Source organism: Chelonia mydas, chromosome 2, assembly GCF_015237465.2.
Source record: "Chelonia mydas isolate rCheMyd1 chromosome 2, rCheMyd1.pri.v2, whole genome shotgun sequence".
Classification (NCBI taxonomy): domain Eukaryota; kingdom Metazoa; phylum Chordata; order Testudines; family Cheloniidae; genus Chelonia; species Chelonia mydas.
The window spans coordinates 261,011,280-261,031,598 of record NC_057850.1 but is presented as its reverse complement, the minus strand read 5'-3'; the positions used below and the strand labels follow the sequence as shown (position 1 = coordinate 261,031,598).

Below are 20,319 nucleotides of genomic sequence, written 5' to 3'. Positions count from 1 at the left end.
CGGGGGCATGAGGGGCACAGGGATGCTCGGGGGAGGGGGCGGAAGGAGGTGGTAGGCAAGGCCGGGGGACGCTCAGGGGAGCGGGCATGTGGTGGTGGTAGGTGGGATCTGGGGATGCTCAGGGGCTGGTAGGTGGGGCCGGGGGATGCTCGGGGGAGGGAATGCAAGGGGCTGGGGGACGCTCGGGGGAGGGGTCATGCGTGGGGGTGGGGGCGGCTGGCGGAGCCAGGGGAGAGACCCGGCCCCAAACATTGGTGGAGCTGGGTCCAGGTGCCTGAATTTGCTGGAGCCCGGGCACCAGGGGCCCCTACAACTCGCCCCCCTGAGTAACCATGAACAGAGCTGCGCTTGCCAGGTTGTCTCCTGGGTTCTCGTTTGCTGAGAACTGATCTGAGAAAACAACCCTGGTCAACCAGCTCCATGGTGTTTTCCCGTCAATGGAATTCACTGACCAAGTAACTCCTCCTACAGCTCCTGGGTCTGACCCCAAATAGAAAGTGAAACGGAAACAGTTTAACTGCGTAAGACAGAATCCAAAACCATGTGAAAGTTTGACTTTTCTGTGAAAGCCGCACGGCTCCGGTGGACGGCGTACAGCCCGCAGGGACCAGCAGCCCCTGAAGGATGAATACACGTTGGGTCTCCGAGCTGAATTAGCAGCCCCAAGGTACCGTGTTGTGTGTGAGTTTGAAACTTGGCTCCATTTGAAAGAAGGACTTGTAATAGCAGTAAGTGCATTGAAAATTCTCATCCGTGGTTTGTTAACAGCAGTGGGTGTTTTTACAGCCCCAACGTTCTGGGCACTTCACACTATGGCCGAGATTGTCAAAAGTGACTCGTGGGGTCGGGGGCCCAGCTTGACACAGCTCAAAGGTGCCTGACTCTCAGAATGTGCTGAGCACCCACCCCTGGAAATCAGGCCTCTTGAAGGGTCTCCAGTTGGGCCCCTGAAAACTGAGGCACCCACAGTCACTAGCCACTTTTGAAAATCTTGGGCTAGAAATAGAACAACATGGTCCCACCTCAGATAGATCCAGTCTGAGCTGAGAATGATGTGAGAAATACAGGTACCCAACCGTGGGGAGGGAGGGGGCCCAGAAGGAGGAAGGTTACAGCCACAGGGTCAGTTGGTGACTCGGTAACGGACACCTGCACGTCTTGGGGACTTAATAAAAAGAGAACACAGTAAGACTGAGCCACAGAGAGCGAGCGAGAGCTGAAACCAAGGAAGCAGGATACAGGGAGATGACGCATGTAACAGGCTGGACTTTGCTCAGTGACTCTGATTTCCTGTCACCCGGCCCCTTGCGAAGTGAATTACACCAGTGTACTTTGGGGTGTGAAGCACTTTCGTTCCTGCTGGGCAATGCTTTACATCCACTTTGCGCTGGCGTAGGTGACAAGGTGCAGGGCAATGGGGCTCAGGCCCACAGAGGTTGGATTGGACGTGGTAACAGGCCAGAAGTCAGTGAGGGGAAGTGAGGAGGCGAGAATGCGCTTGGAGAGGGAGTGACTTTAGCAGCAGCATTTGTGGTAGACAGGAGGGGAATGAGGTGAAAGCAGGGAAGCTGGAGATTTTGATACAGTAGAAGATATTGACACAGCCCCTTGGATAATACCCCCACTTCAGAGAGCCCCTAGGCCCCCTCTCCAAGACCCCAGCACAGCGGGGTATCAGGGGTGTTCTGGGGTGCGCCAGGGGTTGGAGGAGACATGGCAGGGGCATTCTTACATCTCTGCAATGGCCCAGAGGAACCACTGAGGCAGGGCACAAGTTAAGGCACCCCTGGGCGTACGAGCCACCCCCTTGCACCAGCCGCCGTGCCAGTGCGGGGATGAGTCTGGCCACGGGCTGCAGCTGACAGGGTGGCAAAGAGAGGGTTAATCTGTATTGATGTTATACAGGGAATAGTGACAAGACACAGCGCGAGCCGGGATGTGAAGCATTCTCATATCGCGGTGTGACATTCTGGGGATCCCCCAGAGCAGTCAGGGGGTCTGTCACCACCTGCCCTGTGACCGTGGGTCCCTTAATGCTGTGTGGCTCTGGCTCGGAGCCCTGGCACCAGCATCCAGCCCACAGGCATAAAGGTCTCACCTGGCTTCCAGCAGCCTCGTTATCCCTGCAGGGTGACCCCACCAGCCCTTCCAGTCCCAAGCGTCCCCAAATCCGCCTACCCCGAGTTCTTCACTACCAGACCTGGGGACTTTTCCCCTCGGTTCCTCACCCCAAAGGCCTGAAGCCAGCCCCCCAGTTCTCAGGTCACTTTGGGACTCACTCCACACCGTTTGCACACGAGAGACCCATCATTTGTCTCTCCTGGGTTGTACAGTGCGAGGTGCTGGGAGTCAGTCTGGCTGGCTGGGGAGGCAGCTCCTCCCTGCCTGGCTGGCCACCGCCCTGCTGGGAGCGGGAGGTGAAGCTTTAGGAACCAGCTCCAGACTCTACATACACGATACATAAATCCCTCACCACAGTCTGGATCCATCTCGCACAGTGATCAGTAAGTTGAGAACATCACAGGCTTCCAGAAAAGACTTCACTCAGCATTATTATACACAATAGCATTGTACACAATCCTTTGAGTCCATTGCTTGTTCTTGGGGGTTCGGACCCCCTGTTCTGCCCTTGGGGTGTCTGGACCCCGTGACACATGGCAAAGGGGGCAGCATTTGAACCTAGATTTTAGTGGGGCAGTAGCTGCACGACAGTTAAGGTTGAAACTCTCCTCCTGTGTAACAGTCTAAAATCCCCCTGCACGCACTCAACTGCCTTGAAAATTGCTGTGGTACCAACAATTTTTTGCACATAGGTGGGGGGGGGGTGCTTAACTTCATCAGTCTCAGCTGATGACACCTGTCAGGATAGACCTCAACCAGAGGAGCATCCCTGAGGGAACCGGGACTCAAACTAAAACAGAGATTTATTTGTCAAAATCAGCGCTATGAACGGCCCCCCGAAACGAAGTGGAAGTGAGGTTGAGGCTGTGGAACAAACGTCCAATAGGAATAGTGGGGGCAGACGGACTAGTTTTAAGAAGGAGCTTGGTAAGTTTAGGAACGGGACGATATGATGGGGCTGCCTACGGTATCAGAGGACTGGACTCAACCCAGGAGGTTCCTTCCAGCCCTATGTCCTATTGTTCCCGAAACAAACCACAGCTTAATAATACCAACTAATTATACTTCCCTGAATGCTCATTTATAAGGCTATGATTTAGTCATGGGTATTTTTAGTAAAGGCCACGGACCGGTCAAGGGCAATAACAAAAAGTCACGGCCAGTGATCTGTCCGTGACTTTACTAAAAATGCCCCTCACTAAATCTTAGGTGCTGGGGGAGGAGGGGTGCTCCAGGGGAGGCTGCTGCTGGGAGGGGTACTCCGGCAGTCACTGCTGCTCCTGGGGGGGGTGGCGGCCAGTAGCCCCACCGCCACTGGTGCTCCTCCAGGCGGGGGGTGGCCCGGGGCCCCACCGCTGCTGCTCCTGGACTGCTGCTCCGTGGCAGGGCCTGGGATCAGTTGTCTGGGGCCGCCGGAGCAGTGGCCGGAGTGGCTGGCCCCGGGGTCACCCAGGTGCTGGGGCAGCCCTAGGGTCAGCTGCACCAGCCACTGCAGCTGCAGAAGTCATGGAGGTCCTGGAAAGTCATGGACTCTGTGACTTCCAGGACCTCCATGAAAGACTCGCAGAGTTACTCATATATAAGCTAACAATCACATTTTCATCCTGCTAAGTATAAATCAGTGACAATTCCCAATAATAGACAAATAATTTCCTAAATCATTTGAAATCTCTCAGCTACAATTGTGGGGTACGGCATTTTGGAAAGAGGGCACAGCTGTCCCGTGCGCATGCTAGGAGTATGGCTTACGTAGTGCGCAGCTACTCGTGTGCGTCAACTCAGTGCCAACGTACCCCCATGTGGACAAGGCCTGAGTTCATACATTCGCTGAGTTTAAACTTTAAAACAACCCTCTGTAGGGCACATATCAAGAGGAGGCTGGTGTGATGGATTCTGGGTTAACAGTGTAACAGGAAGACAGTTGGTGGGTGGCTTGTGGTTCTGTAAGTGTAGGTAAGAGACATGAAATGGAGCCGTTCCCTTTAACTCTCTTCTGGGAATGGTCTCGGAGAGGGAGATTTCCTTATGCTGTATCTATTGGCAGATGTTCCTGCTCTATTCCAAGGTGCAAGGCCTGCAAGGTGTAAGGTTTTATTTAGACTTTAAAGTAGGGGTGGGCAAACTTTTTGGCCTGAGGGCCACATCGGGGAATACAAATTGTATGGCGGGCCATGAATGCACACAAAATTGGGGTTGGGGTGTGGGAGGGGGATGTCCCTTCTCTGGCTCATATGTGTGGAACGGCCTCCGACCGTCGGAGCGGGGCCATGCGGCCGCTTCTGGGAGTCGTGTGGTGCGGCCCCCGACCCGACGCTCCAGCTCGAGCAGCCCCCAACCCGGCACCCCGGCTGGAGCGCCAGAGCGGAGCAAGCCCCAGACCCTGCTCCCCAGCGGGAGCTCATGGGCCAGCTTAAAACGGCTCGACCCGTGGGCCATATTTGCTCACCCCTGCTTCAGAGGCTTGCTCTGGCTTGCGTTAAGTAAGAGCTGTCGCCTCTCTTCTTAGCCATTGGGCAGCAGGTATTTATGGCTCCCTGGGCTGCAGCTTAGCCCCTGTCAGGACATCCAGCTTGCTGGCACGTCACAGCGTTCTTTCCACACGTCTGGGATCTCACGTGAGAGCAGCAAAATACCACAGTTGTTTTGCTTTGTGGCTTACATCTCTCTAAATTGCATCAAATTATAACTATTTCCCATTCTTCCTAAAAGGAACAATTCCTTTGAAATGTAAAATTTAGAATTCATAATCTGAGGCGAGAAAAGGGAGAGGTAAATCTCTGAGTGACTTTCTTCCTCTCCTGTCCCCTGTGGAGACTAGAAGATCCGTCTTTCTTTTACAACCAAGGCAATGTTCAGAAAAAGCTTTGAAGATTGAAGCCAGTGACTCGATTCGAAATCTGCTCCCCAGAAACTTAAGTGTAACCCCAGTTCTTTCTTGCAGGTCAGACAGAGGAGAGAGCGTCTGGGTGTGGAACAATGGCCGGATCAGATGATACAATTGCGATGCCGGCTCTGGGCCGCCCTTTCCAGCTGGGGATGCTGTACGACTGCCGCAAAGACTCCCTCATCCCAGGTAATTGTCACCCACGGGGGAGCCCGGGGCCCAACTTAGTGTTTCAGAAAAAAGAAGCATTTGGCACCTGTTTCTTTTAGGAACATTTGGGTTTGGGATTTGAGTTGGGGAAAAAACAAAGGGCATCCAAACCTGCCCGGGTACTGTCCTGCTGACTCTCCTTACAGCACTGGCTGCACTAGGAGAAAGGAGAAACTTCCCATCCGCTCCCCTGCCACTGCGATATCTCTGCAGCCCCACCCGCATGGCAGTCGGCCTAGGAAAGGGGGACAGTGCCCCCGAGCTGGCTCATCCCCCCATTTCCACATGGGACAGGTGAGGTCCTGGTGAGAAGGGTCCTCTCTACACACAGATCTTCAGGGCATGAGGGCACCCATTAGAAGGAAAAACTTCAGCTATTCACACGCATCACTGTGACTCCCATTAACTGTCCCCCGCTCCCGGAAAAGGCCTGGCATCGCTGTGGACAGCTCAGTGAAAACACCCACTCTGTGTCCAGTGGCAGGCCAAGCAGTGAACAGCGTGCTTGGGTGCCTGAGGAACGGGATGGAAAATGCCACCAGAGCTATTCCAATGGCATTATACAGGTAACCCTTCTGCCTGGGGACGTCGATAGCAACCAGGGCCGGATTCAATATCCAGGGGTTCCCTTTCAACAGTACAACACAGAACCGGTACAAGCTCCCACCCAATAACCCAGGACAATTACACACACCCCTGGGCGCCTCGAAGAGGCTGTCCTACCCCACTCCCATGCACAGAGCCTGAGTGCAAAAAAGAAACTTTGAATGAAAGGAGGAAAGTCACCGGACATTAACTTGGGATCACGCTGCAAGCAGGATTCATAAACCTAAAACCGTGAGCAACCCCCCACCCCAGAGTGCGTTGGGCAGGGTCTTTTGCCTCAGGTTCTTGAGTTCTACAACCAAAAGTTCCTTTAACGTGTCTGTCCCTTCTTCCCCCACCCCACCCCACTCACAGTGGTTGTCCTTGGTCAGTGAGGACCCAGACTTCAGAGGTGCTACAGCTCACTTCTAGAGTGCTAATTAGCTCTATCTTTAAACAGTAGCAAGGGGCTAGTTAAACCATGCCTATGATTCTGAGGCAGAACCCACACTTCCCAGCAGGGACACCTGTCCCCCACCCCTTCTTACTTTCACAGGGCTCTGGCATCCGAAACTCCCTCTTAGCAAGTTCAGTTCAGTTGAGGGTGACCCCCTCAAACAGGACAGGCTAAGCACAGATCTGCTGCCCTTTACTCCTACAATCAGGATAACAACATTTCATTACCCCTGCATTCAATACAATTTCAGAGTAGCAGCCATGTTAGTCTGTATTCGCAAAAAGAAAAGGAGGACTTGTGGCACCTTAGAGACTAACCAATTTATTTGAGCATAAGCTTTCGTGAGCTATAGAAGTGAGCTGTAGCTCACGAAAGCTTATGCTCATTCAATACAAAGTGATTTCTAACCCAACACCAGCCAGAGCTGATCACTTTGGCAACACAGCTCTGTCTGCTGGATACCTTGGCAGAGGGGGTGTGTTCATGTAAATACAGTCTTGTCCTGAAGCCTTTTCCCCTTCCCAGCTAGCTGGCAGGGGAGAGCTCATTCAAACCCTGCTTACATATAAATCAATGGGCCACCCTCCCCTGCAATGTGTGTTCAGTGCTGGCCATCCCATCACAAAGAGGATCTAACAGAAACCGAGGGGGGTTGGACAGTGATGATGAGAATAACTAGAGGCCTGGGGAGAATTTCACAGGAAGACAGATTGACAAAACAAAATATTACATATAGAGAGAAGAATAAGGGGAAAATGCTACAGGGATACAGAAGAATGAATGGGCTAGAGAAGGTAAATATGCAGGACCTATTTACTCTCTCATAGTATAAGAACAAGGGAACACTATGAAATTAAAATACAACTAATTTAAACAACAAAAGGACATACATTTTAAAGCAATGTGATTAGTATGACGAACTCTCTGCCCCTAGATATCACTGAATCACAGAAATGTAGGGCTGGACGGATCTTTGAGAGGTCATCTAGTCCAGCTACCTGTGCTGAGGCAGAAATAAGTGCACCTTGACCATCTTTGACAGGTGTTTTCTAACTTGGTCGTCAAAACCTCCAGTGATGGGCATTCCACAACCTCCCTTGGAAGCCTGTTCCAGAGCTTAACTACTCCCATAGTTAGAAAGTTTTCCTATTATCTAACTTAAATCTCCCTTGCTGCAGATTAAGCCGATTACTTTTTCTCCTCCCTTCAGCGGATGTGGAGAACAATTGATCACTGTCATCTTTATAACAGCCCTTAACATATTTGAAGACTGTTATCAGGTTCCCTCTCAGTCTGCTTTTCTTAAGACTAAACATACCTGTTTTTTTAACCTATCCTCAAAGGTCATGTTTTCTAAACCATTTATCATTTTTGTTGCTGCTCCCCTGGACTCTCCAATTTGTCCACATCTTTACTGAAGTGTGACACCCAAAACTGGACACAATACTCCAGCAGAAGCCTCACCAGTGCCGAGAAGAGCGGGACAACTACGTCCCATGGTCTTACATATGATACTCCTGTTAACACACCCCAGAATGGCATTAGCCTTTTGCATAACTGCATCCCATTGTGGGCTCCTATTCACTTTGTGATCCACTATAACCCCAGTTCTCTTTTTGCAGTACTACTGCCTAGCCAGTATTTCCCATCTTGTATTTGTGCATTTGATTTTTCCCTCCTAAGTGTAGTACTTTGCATTTGTCTTTGTTGAATTTCATCTTTATAAACTGGAGAATTGATCTGAAATCAACAAGGTCATTTTGAATTTTAATCCTGTCCTGCAAAGTGCTTGCAGCTTGGTGTCATCTGGTAATTGTACCAGTGTGCTCTCCACCCCATCATCCAAGTCACGGATCAACATACTGATTAGCACCAGACTCAGGACAGACCCCTGCAGGACCCCACTATCTACATCCTCCTAGTTTGACAGCAAACCATTGATAACTACTCTCTGAGCACAGCCTTTCATCGAGTTACCCACCTACCTTACAGCAATTTCATCGATACCGCATTTCCCTAGTTTCTTATAGGAATGTCACGTGGGACTGTGTCAAAATCCGTATTAAAATCAAGATCTATCATGTCTCCTGCTTCTCCCCCTAAACACTAGGCCAGCAACCCTGTCAAAGAGGGCAGTGAGGTTGGTCTGGCATGACTGGTTCCTGAAAAATCCATGTTGGCTATACCTTATTACCCTGTTATCTTCTAGGTGCTTACAAACTGATTGTTTAATAGCTTGTTCCAGTATCTTTCCAGGGCTGAAGGTAGGCTGACTGTTCTATAATTCCCCAGGTCCTCTTTGTTCCCCTTTTTAAAGATAGGTACCATATTTGCTTTTCTCCTGTCCTCTGGGACTGCACCCATCCTCCATGAATTCTCAAAGATAATCACTAATAGATCCAAGATCTGCTTCAGCTAGTTCCTTAAGGTGAATTTAGTCAAGCCCTGCTGACTTGAATACATCTAATTATCTATATATTCTTTAAGCTGTTCATTTGCTATTCTGTCTTGTGTGCCTTCCCCTTTATTATTAATTCTAATTGTATTAAGCACCTGGTCACAATTTACCGTTTTAGAGAAGATTGAAGCAAAGTAGGCATTAAACACTTCTGTGTTCTTGATGTCATTAGCTTTCCTTCCACACTAAATAGTGGACCTACACTTTTCATCGTCTTTCTTTTGCTCCTAATATATTTTTACAAACCCTCTTCTTATGGCCTTTTATGTCCCTTGCTAGGTGTAACTCATTTTGTCCCTTAGCCTTTCTGATTTAGTCCCTGTCTGCTTATACTATTCTTTTGTACTCCTCCTTAGCAATTCATCCATGTTCCCACTTTTTGTAGGGTTTCTTTTTGATTTTCAGGTTACTGAAGAGCTCCTGATGAAGCCATATTGTCCTCCTGCTATTTTTGTTATCTTACCTTCGCATCAGGATAGTTTGCAGTTGTGCCTTTAATACTGTCTCTTTTACAAACTGTCAGCTCTCCTGAACTCCTCTTTTTCCTTAGATTTTCTTCCCAGGAACGTTACTTAAGAGTTCTCTGAGTCTAATGAAGTCTGTTTATTCCTTTGAAGTCCATTGTCTTATTCTCTCTTTTCACTCTTCCCTTTCCTTAAAATAATAAAATCTATCATTTTATGAACACTTTCACCCAAATTGCCTTTTACTTTCAGATTTGCACCAATTTCCTCCCTTTTAGTCAGAATCAAGTCTAAAATGGCTGCCCCCTTGTTACTTCCTCCACCTTCTGAAACAAGAAGTTGTCACTAACACATTCCAAGAACTTACTGGACACTTTGTATTTTGTGGGATTACTTTTACAACAGATATCTGGGTAGTTGAAGTCCCCTATTACTATCAGGTCTTGTGGTATGGATATTTCTGTTATTTGCTCTAGAAATGCCTCATGCATCTCCTCCTCCTGATTTGATGGTCTATAGAAGACCCCTACCATAACATCACCCCTGTTTTCCCCTGCCCACTTTTATCTTTACCCATAGAATTTCAACTGGGTCGGCCTCTTACCTCCTGGACCACAGCATAAGTGTCTATACTCTTGATGTATAGTACAACCCCGCCTCCCTTTTTTGCTGCCTTTCCATCCTGAACACGCTATGCACCAATATTCTAGTCATGAGATTTATCCAACCAAATCTCAGTGACGCCAATTAAATACTAAATTAGCTTATGTACTAAGACTTCCAGTTCTTCCTGTCTATTCCCCATACACCTTGCATTTTTGTATAGACAAGATATTTAGCAGATTCTCCCTCTGTTATCCCGCTTGTTGCTCCTATGACCAGAATATAAATTTTCCATTCCACCTCCCACTCACCCCAGCAACATCTAGCCCTCTGTGAAGGTCACTTTTTTGATACTTACCTGTCGACTTTTGTCACCTGCCCCTTTGATCCCAATTTAAATCTCTCCTCACTAACTTGGCAAGTCAGTGCTCGAAGATGCTCCCCCCCTTCTTGGTCAGGTGTACCCCATCTCTTCCCAGCAGATTTCCTTCCTGAAACAGCCTCCCGTGACTTAGGAAGCCAAAGTCCACCATTTGACACCACCTGCACAGCCATGCATCATCTCCGTGATGTGTGCGTCCCTGCCCGGGCCCTTAACCTCAACCAGGAGGATGGACAAGAACACAACATGCGGCCGTGACTCCTTCACCCTCACTCCCAGAGCCCAGGAGTCACTGCGCAGGGTCAGGCTGGCAGTATCATTAGTGCCCAGGTAGATGTGTAGTGTGCGGTAGCAGCCAGATGGATGGACGAGCCTTGGCAACCTTTCCAGAACACCTGGGGTGAGGGCTCCAGGCAGGCAGCACACCTCCTGGGACGTCAGGTCAGGTCAGCAGATGGAGGCTTCCATCCCTCTCAGCAGGGAGCTCTGACCACTACCACCCTACGTCCCCTCCTGGTGGGTGTGGTGGCCGTGAGCCTCCCAGCCTTGGGAGCAGGCGGCTCCTCTTCCTCAGCCACTGGAGTCTGCTCCTCTCCTCCTGTGGCCAGTACAGCATGCCAGTTCTTGACCTCGATGGATGGCGGGCCGGGGTGGGGAGGGGAGTGGAGCACAGCCTGCTGTCTAAGGTGGCCAGCAGCCAGTCTCCTTTCTGCAGAGCAGCCGGGTCTCCTTCCTCTTCTGGTGCCTCTGTCGTCATCCCTAGTCAGCTAGCGTCCTCCATCCCGGATGTCTCCACGTCCATCCTGGTGATGAAGTCCTCACGCTCCTGGATGCTACACAGATGAGCCACCTCCTCCCGCAGATCTCCTACCTGCTACCTGAGGGACTCCACCGACAGACACTTCTCACACCAGCTGGTTCCCCCTTCCTGGCTGTTTTCAGCAGGGACATGCAGGGTGCATTCCCAGCAAGTGGGAAACATGAAAATTGAAAGGTGGATAAGGAATTGCTTAAAGGGGAGACTACAACAGGTCCTACTGAAAGGTGAACTGTCAGGCTGGAGGGAGGTTACTAGTGGAGTTCCTTGGGGATCAGTTTTGGGACCAATCTTATTTAGTCTTTTTATTACTGACCTTGGCACAAAAAGTGGGAGTGTGCTAATAAGGTCTGCGGACGATACAAAGCTGGGAGATATTGCCAATACAGAGAAGGACAGGGAGATCATTCAGGAAGATCTGGATGACCTTGTAAACTGGAGTAAAAGTAATAGGATGAAATTTAATAGTGAAAAGTGCAAGGTCATGCATTTATGGATTAATGACAAAAAATTTTGTTATAAGCTGGGGACGCATCAATTACAAGAAACAGAGGAGGGGAAGGACCTCAGAGTATTGGTTGATCACAGAATGACTATGAGCCGCCAATGTGATATGGCCGTGAAAAAAGCTAATGCGGTCGAGGGATGCATCAGGCGAGGTATTTCCAGTAGGGATAAGGAGGTGTTAGTATCGTTATACAAGGCACTGGTGAGACCTCACCTGGAATACTGTGTGCAGTTCTGGTCTCCCATGTTTAAGAAGGATGAATTCAAACTCGAACAGGTATAGAGAAGGGCTACTAGGATGATCCGAGGAATGGAAAACCTGTCTTATGAAAGAAGACTCAAACAGCTTGAATTGTTTAGCCTAACCAAAAGAAGGTTGAGGGGAGATAGGATTCCTCTCTATAAATACATCAGAGGGATAAATACCAGGGAGGGAGAGGAATTATTTAAGCTCAGTACCAACGTGGACACAAGAACAAATGGATATAAACTGGCCATCAGGAAGTTTAGACTTGAAATTAGATGAAGGTTTCTAACCATCAGAGGAGTGAAGTTTTGGACCAGTCTTCCAAGGGGAGTAGTGGAGGCAAAAGACATATCTGGCTTCAACACTAAGCTTGATAAGTTTATGGAGGGGATGGTATGATGGGATAGCCTAATTTTGGCAATTAATTGATCTTTGACTATTAGCAGTAAATTATAGAATCATAGAATATCAGGGTTGGAAGGGACCTCAGGAGATCATCTAGTCCAATCCCCTGCTCAAAGCAGGACCAATCCCCAACTAAATCATCCCAGCCAGGGCTTTGTCAAGCCTGACCTTAAAAACTTCTAAGGAAGGAGATTCCACCACCTCCCTAGGTAACATATTCCAGTGTTTCACCACCCTCAGAGTGAAAAAGTTTTTCCTAATATCCAACCTAAATCTCCCCCACTGCAACTTGAGACCATTACTCCTTGTTCTGTCATCTGCTACCACTGAGAACAGTCTAGAGCCATCCTCTTTGGAACCCCCTTTCAGGTAGTTGAAAGCAGCTATCAAATCCCCCCTCATTCTTCTCTTCTGCAGACTAAACAATCCCAGTTCCCTCAGCCTCTCCTCATAAGTCATGTGTTCCAGTCCCCTAATCATTTTTGTTGCCCTCCCCTGGACTCTTTCCAATTTTTCCACATCCTTCTTGTAGTGTGGGGTCCAAAACTGGACACAGTACTCCAGATGAGGCCTCAACAGTGTCGAATAGAGGGGAACGATCACATCCCTCGATCTGCTGGCAATGCCCCTACTTATACATCCCAAAATGCCATTGGCCTTCTTGGCAACAAGGGCACACTGTTGACTCATATCCAACTTCTCGTCCACTGTAACGCCTAGGTCCTTTTCTGCAGAACTGCTGCCGAGCGATTCGGTCCCTAGTCTGTAGCGGTGCATTGGATTCTTCCGTCCTAAGTGCAGGACTCTGCACTTGTCCTTGTTGAACCTCATCAAATTTCTTTTGGCCCAATCCTCCAATTTGTCTAGGTCCCTCTGTATCCTATCCCTACCCTCCAGCGTATCTACCTCTCCTCCCACTTTAGTGTCATCTGCAAACTTGCTGAGGGTGCAATCTACACATCCTCCAGATCATTTATGAAGATATTGAACAAAACCGGCCCCAGGACCAACCCCTGGGGCACTCCACTTGATACCAGCTGCCAACTAGACATGGAGCCATTGGTCACTACCCGTTGAGCCCGACAATCTAGCCAGCTTTCTATCCACCTTATAGTCCTTTCATCCAGCTCATACTTCTTTAACTTGCTGGCAAGAATACTGTGGGAGACCGTGTCAAAAGCTTTGCTAAAGTCAAGGAACAACACGTCCACTGCTTTCCCTTCATCCACAGAGCCAGTTATCTCATCATAGAAGGCAATTAGATTAGTCAGGCATGACTTGCCCTTGGTGAATCCATGCTGACTGTTCCTGATCATTTTCCTCTCCTCTAAGTGCTTCAGAATTGATTCCTTGAGGACCCGCTCCATGATTCTTCCAGGGACTGACGTGAGGCTGACTGGCCGGTAGTTCTCAGGATCCTCCTTCTTCCCCTTTTTAAAGATGGGCACTAAATTAGCCTTTTTCCAGTCGTCTGGGACTTCCCCCGATCACCATGAGTTTTCAAAGATAATGGCCAATGGCTCTGCAATCACATCCGCCAACTCCTTTAGCACTCTCGGATGCAAAGCATCCAGCACCGTGGACTTGTGCACGTCTAGCTTTTCTAAATAGTCCCGAACCACTTCTTTCTCCACAGAGGGCTGGTCACCTCCTCCCCATGCTGTGCTGCCCAGTGCAGTAGTCTGGGAGCTGACCTTGTTCGTGAAGACAGAGGCAGAAAAAGCATTGAGTACATTAGCTTTTTCCACATCCTCTGTCACTAGGTTTCCTCCCTCATTCAGTAAGGGGCCCACACTTTCCTTGACTTTCTTCTTGTTGCTAACATACCTGAAAAAACCCTTCCTGTTACTCTTAACATCTCTTGCTAGCTGCAACTCCAGGTGTGATTTCGCCTTCCTGATATCACTCCTGCATGCCCGAGCAATATTTTTATACTCATCCCTGGTCATTTGTCCAATCTTCCACTTCTTGTAAGCTTCTTCTTTGTGTTCAAGATCAGCAAGGATTTCACTGTGAAGCCAAGCTGGTCGCCTGCCATATTTACTATTCTTTCTACACATCGGGATGGTTTGTCCCTGTAACCTCAAGAAGGATTCTTTAAAATACAGCCAGCTCTCCTGGACTCCTTTCCCCCTCATGTTATTCTCCCAGGGGATCTTGCCCATCAGTTCCCTGAGGGAGTCAAGTCTGCTTTTCTGAAGTCCAGGGTCCGTATTCTGCTGCTCTCCTTTCTTCCTTGTGTTAGGATCCTGAACTTGACCATTTCATGGTCACTGCCTCCCAGGTTCCCATCCACTTTTGCTTCCCCTACTAATTCTTCCCGGTTTGTGAGCAGCAGGTCAAGAAGAGCTCTGCCCTTAGTTGGTTCCTCCAGCACTTGCACCAGGAAATTGTCCCCTACACTTTCCAAAAACTTCCTGGATTGTCTGTGCACCGCTGTATTGCTCTCCCAGCAGATATCAGGGTGATTGAAGTCTCCCATGAGAACCAGGGCCTGCGATCTAGTAACTTCTGCGAGTTGCCGGAAGAAAGCCTCATCCACCTCATCCCCCTGGTCTGGTGGTCTATAGTAGACTCCCACCATGACATCACCCTTGTTGCTCATACTTCTAAACTTAATCCAATGGCCTGTGATGGGACGTTAGATGGGTGGGATCTGAGTTACTACAGAGAATTCTTTCCTGGGTGTCTGGCTGGTGAGCCTTGCCCACATGCTCAGGGTCTAGCTGATCGCCATATTTGGGGTCGGGAAGGAATTTTCCCCAGGGCAGATTGGCAGAGGCCCTGGGGGTTTTTCACCTTCCTCTTCAGCACGGGGCACGGGTCACTTGCTGGAGGATTCTCTGCACCTTCAAGTCTTTAAACCATGATTTGAGGACTCCAGTGGCTCAGACATAGGTTAGGGGTTGTTACAGGAGTGGGTGGGTGAGATTCTGTGGCCTGCGTTGTGCAGGAGGTCGGACTAGACGATCATAATGGTCCCTTCTGACCTTAAAATCTATGAACCTATGAAGTGAAGATGTGGATCTGGGTAGAAGCCTCCAGTCAGGATGTCTGTCTGGCCAGGGCTCCCACAGGTGCAGGCAGAATAAGAGCTAGCAGTGGTGTTGGCAGTGCAGCATTGCAGGTTCTTCCTTGTGCAGTGCCTTCAAGTTAAAGAAAAACCCTACCTCCCTGCCTTCCTTCACTGGCAAACTCAGCCGGCTAACTCCCTTCGTCTCCCAGCTGCCTTCGTCTCACCAGCCATGTGTCCTGAGGCCAGGATTAGACATTGAGAGGGACTGGAAGTTTATATGGGTAACAAGAATACGGGGATTATAACAATGAAAAGAAAGTTTAGGAAGGGATATAAAACCTCATGCTTAAGATTTAAGCCAATCTCCAACTATTAGAGATCAATGAGACCTTCATGAGGGCAGATTTTCCAACAATATAGTAGGGTTTCTTGCACCTTCCTGTGAAGGATCTGGTGCTGGCTACTCTCAGAGACAGAATACTGGGCTAGATGGATCACGGATCAGGTCAACCGTGGCAATTCCTAGCTTCTTATATCAAAGAAACCAGATGTTTCTAATGGAAGTGACATTTCAATCATAACTATAGCACTTGCTCCCTGGGACAGTGTACTCCTGAGGGGGGAGTGAACTCAGTCATTCTGAAGGGGGATTTATTAAAAAAAAATCAGAAAAGATCACATCTTCCAAAGTCCTCTAAGAAGCCGGGGGCAAGGGAAGGTTGTTAGGGGTGGAGTTCAGCCTTGACTTGGCACGTTTGTATGTTACCAGGTTAGTTTACTTGATGTCCGTCACTGGTTATTTTTCAATCTCAGAAACGAGACACAATTAAAACATGGATACACTCTGTGTCCTCTGCATCTATCAGTTACATTACCATGTGTCTGTCTCTACTACTCCAGGGATCACGCTGTGGGGCCTGGAACAGCTTCGCAAGGATGTAAACACCAAATCACAACCCAAGACTGAATTTGAGATCATTGCATCTGACACCATTGAAGACAAGGCCAGTGCCCTCAATGTCACAGCCTCGCTGAAGGCCAGTTTCCTGGGGGGGTTGGTTGAAGTAAGTGGATCTGCCAAATACTTAAATGACACCAAAACATCCAAACAACAGGCCAGAGTTACTCTCCAGTACTCTGCCACAACAAAGTTTGAGCAACTAACTATGAACCATTTAGGACCAGAGAATGTCTCTTATCCTGCTGTATTTGACCAAGGCACGGCCACCCATGTGGTCAGGGCTGTGCTGTATGGGGCTCAGGCTTTCTTCGTGTTTGATCGGGAAGTTTCTTCTTCTGAGAATGTACGTGAGATAGAGGGAAAGCTCCAGATTACAATGAAAAAGATATCCATAGAAGGGGAAGGAGCTGTCAAAATGGATGAAAAGGAAAAAGTAAATGCTGAAAAATTTAACTGCAAGTTCCATGGTGATTTTGCTCTTGAGAAAAATCCAACTAATTTCCAAGATGCCATGCAAACATACTCCACCCTCCCCAAGCTGCTGGGTGACAGCGGGGAGAAGGCCGTGCCAGTGAGAGTCTGGCTATACCCGCTGACCAAGCTGGATTCCAGAGCTGCTCGGCTGGTGCGGGAGATCAGCTTATCACTGATTTCTGATGCTCAGACTGCTCTGGAGGAACTGGCAGAATTAAACATGCGATGCAATGACATGGTGAAGAGTCCGATTGCCACAAGCTTCCCCGAAATCAAGCTGAAAATCCAGCGGTTCAGAGATCTGTGTAAGCAGCACAGACAGACTTTCCAGAAACAGCTAGCGGGACTCTTACCGTTAATCCGTGGAGGTGGAGAAGAGGAAGGGGGCCTGGTGGATATTTTGTCATGTAAAAACCAGTTACCGTTCAATACCCAGAGCCTCAGTGAATTTCTGGGTACAAAGGAGAAAGAGATGAATTATGTGAATTCCTACCTTAGGATCCTAAGCAATGTACAAGTGGTGTCCTCTCAGAGTGAACTAGATGAAATAGTACTCAACCCTGAGCTTGACTTCATCGTCTCCTTTACATTCACCTCACTGCATGAAGAGGAGCCATATTTATCAGATTTAAAACAATGGCTTCAGACCCAGTGTATAAAGGAAACTCATGATCCTGCATCAGCCAGTTCTGTCGCTGAGAAACCAAAATCCAAAGTGTGGTTTGAGGAAAAAGAAATATATAAAAAAGCTCGAAAATCTGCAAAGTCCCTTTCACGTTTTGTCAGTGTCAACAAATCTAACAGGAAGATTCAGTTCATTGTGGCCTCTGTTCCAGACAAGGACAATCCAGGCACTTCCATTTACCTGTATGAGGAGGGAGAGCTGATCAGCACCAACTTTGAGCCTCCATCAAAGCCTCTTCCTCCCCTGATTGATGGAATCAAACATGACCGTGTGCAGCTCAAGTTTAACCCAGCAGCCTATGGAAGGGCTGAGATATCCGGCTATCGGGCAGAGTACAGAATTGTAGGGCAGATGAACTGGACAGCTGTGAATGTAAATAACACGCAAGAGACATTCACAGTAACAGGGCTACGTGCAAACACCGAGTACCAGTTCCGATACGCTGCAGTGAGCAAACCAGGGCTCAGCGAGAGCAGCGACGTGAGTGATCCTGTGAAGACTCTCCCTCCTACCAGCCCGCCTGGGAAGCCCGTAACAGTTATTGTAGATTCATCTGCCATCGCCCTCACCTGGGAGAGTCCAAGTGTCACTGGAGATGGAGTCAGAATAAGGGAGTATAAGGTGGAATATAAAGTGGAGGCAGGAGATACAAGTCAGGAGGGGAAAGACAAATGGCTGGAACGAAGGACAGAAAAGAGAACCGAGTTCTGTAGCATTGATGGACTGAGTCCTGAGACACCCTACAGATTCCGGGTTTCGGCTGTGTGTGCGGATGGGGCTGTGAGTGACCCAAGCGAAGAGACTTGCATCTCAACCCTAAAGAAAGGTAACATTTAAATATATTTGCATATTTCTTCCCACCCCCAACACAGGACTCTGGAGTAGTTCATTCAGGTAAAACTATATTTATCTTTGCAAGAAAAATTGAGATGTCCCAAGTGTATAATGTAGGCGTGACTTCAGAATCAAACTATTTCTTGCAATTTAATAACTGAACTGGAGTAATGCATACAGGGCCCAACCCAGCCACCGGGATCTGCTGGGGACTGTACAAATGATACTGGGCTGCCAGGTCTGGTCAAGTTAAGGTACCAACCAGCTTCCTGTGAAAAGCTTCACTCTTCTAAGTGCTCTAAAATTGTCATGGTTACATGGATTGCCTTGAAATTTGGTGTGCCTCAGGGGGCACTGGCTAGGGTCAGTGATCCAAATCTGAGATCATTTGAGGGAGCAACATTCAGAACATTATTGGACAGATAGTACTGCGCATGAACTAAGGGGATCATACTGAGCACGTGTGGACAGAGGAGCCAAGAGACTCTGGAGGTGGAGAGCTTCCACTGTAGCTGGATAGGGCTCTGCAGATACCGCAATTTCCTGCAATATCACTGAAAGATCTTATTGTATTAACTGTGTGTATTGCTGTGGGCCAGGATTGTGTATAACCTCTCTAGTGAGGAGATGTGATGGATGTAAGACGTGGCGGTTCAAAAGGCTGTATTGAAAATGTGCCAGACAAGTATGGACGTTTGGGACAATAAATATTAAGTGGATTTCCTGGGGAGTCCTAGGGCGAGGTTAATGCAAATTACTTACCTCTGGTCAATGCAAAAACCCAGCCTTTTGAAGTTACGCTCTGAGGGGAGGGTTTTTTCTGTTGATTACCTGTTACAGAAGGGGAAGATCAAAGGCCAGAGTTGGATAAAGATATGGCTGATCTGCCCAGCCATTGCTCTGGTTCTGGATCTAAACTTCAAACCCCGGGGAATGCCCAGATGTGGGGTTTGAAGGACTAAAACCTTCTAGAGCTGTAGATTGGAGTTGGGGGGACGGGGAAATCTCAGGTCAGCTTTCGAGCTTTATTGTTTTAATATTTATTCTCTGTCATGCTTTTACCTTAAGAAGAAACGTGGTTGCTTAGAAGGAGCTGTGTGGGAACATATAGCTGTGGGCAATACACTGCTCGTTGTCTTCAGAGAGAAAGCAAAGCAAAGCGTAGGCCCTGACCTGTTTAGACAGTCTGGCTTGCTGGGGATATCCCGGGGTGAGGCAGGGAGCTGTGCAACCTTAAAAGCCCAAGCCAGGCGGGAGTGAGACATGGATCTCTGCCCATGAGAGGTGATGGCTGGGAGTCCAAAACCTTTAAGAGGGTGCCTGGAAGAACTGTGAAGGGTGAATACAGAAGCAGTTACCCTGAAACTGTGATGAACTCAAGGGGATAAGAAGCAAGCCTTTGATCCTGAGTCCACCCAGCCAATGTCAAGCCCACCTCGGGCAGAAATCTGGAAAAAGCTCAAAGGCAAAAGGCATGTTGCTAAATCTGCCCATTGGTGTTAAAAAAATATATTTATTATTATTATTTTGGGAAATGTATAACGCTTCCCGGGGGTGCCCAGGATTGTGAGGCACCTCGCTGCCACCTGCCCTTAGCATGGGGTCGTCTTGTCTGTGCCTGCCATGGGTCAGCTCCCTGATACCACCAGCTGCAGGCAACACAAGCACGCCCCATTCAGCCTGTGCGGGCTCCGCTGTCCCTCACACGGGTTAGCGATAGCCACACTCCAACCCCCCAGGCCTCCGAGCATCCCCCAGCGTGTCCAGCCCCTGAGCCTCAGGACACTCACAGAATTACCAGACCCGCTGTTCCCAAAGGACCAGAACACACCAGCCTATTAGTTAGACCTTAGAACACAGTTCCACTTAACACATGGCGCTTAGATTTGTTTATAGGGAAATCATGTATACGTGTATTTAACACGGAGCACAGACTGAAATGAAGCCAGCAGAAATACCGGAGACTAAGGGTTACATAGCAACTAAAATCTTCACACACATCCTAGAGCCTCAACTTAACTAACAAGATGCCTCTTGTCTAATAAGGTCCTGCTCACCCAAAGACCTTCTCACGGCGCGTTTCAATCCCGAAGGCCGAGACCTTCCTTTCCTAAGGCCAAGCCCTTTGTCAGCTTGTCTCCCCAGATGAAGGATGCCTGGGCATCCGTCTGTATCCACAGATATATTAGACCAGTCCGTTGTTCTTCAC

At 48.7% G+C, this 20,319-nt stretch overlaps 2 protein-coding genes across 2 annotated transcripts in view; both read left to right on the top strand.

Moving 5' to 3' along the window:
- The window catches only part of LOC119565458 (stonustoxin subunit alpha), a 62,103-nt gene that overhangs the window by 2,835 nt on the left and 38,949 nt on the right, over window positions 1-20,319 (top strand). The window contains exon 2 of the mRNA XM_037891443.2: window positions 472-667. The gene's annotated coding sequence lies outside the window, so the exon portion shown is untranslated. The remainder of the gene's footprint in view (window positions 1-471; window positions 668-20,319) is intronic.
- The window catches only part of LOC114019002 (endothelial zinc finger protein induced by tumor necrosis factor alpha), a 57,978-nt gene that overhangs the window by 34,813 nt on the left and 2,846 nt on the right, over window positions 1-20,319 (top strand). Inside the window, exons 7-8 of the mRNA XM_037891428.2 lie at window positions 5,063-5,194; window positions 16,057-18,102. Coding sequence (XP_037747356.1) covers window positions 5,063-5,194; window positions 16,057-18,102 — 2,178 coding nt within the window. The remainder of the gene's footprint in view (window positions 1-5,062; window positions 5,195-16,056; window positions 18,103-20,319) is intronic.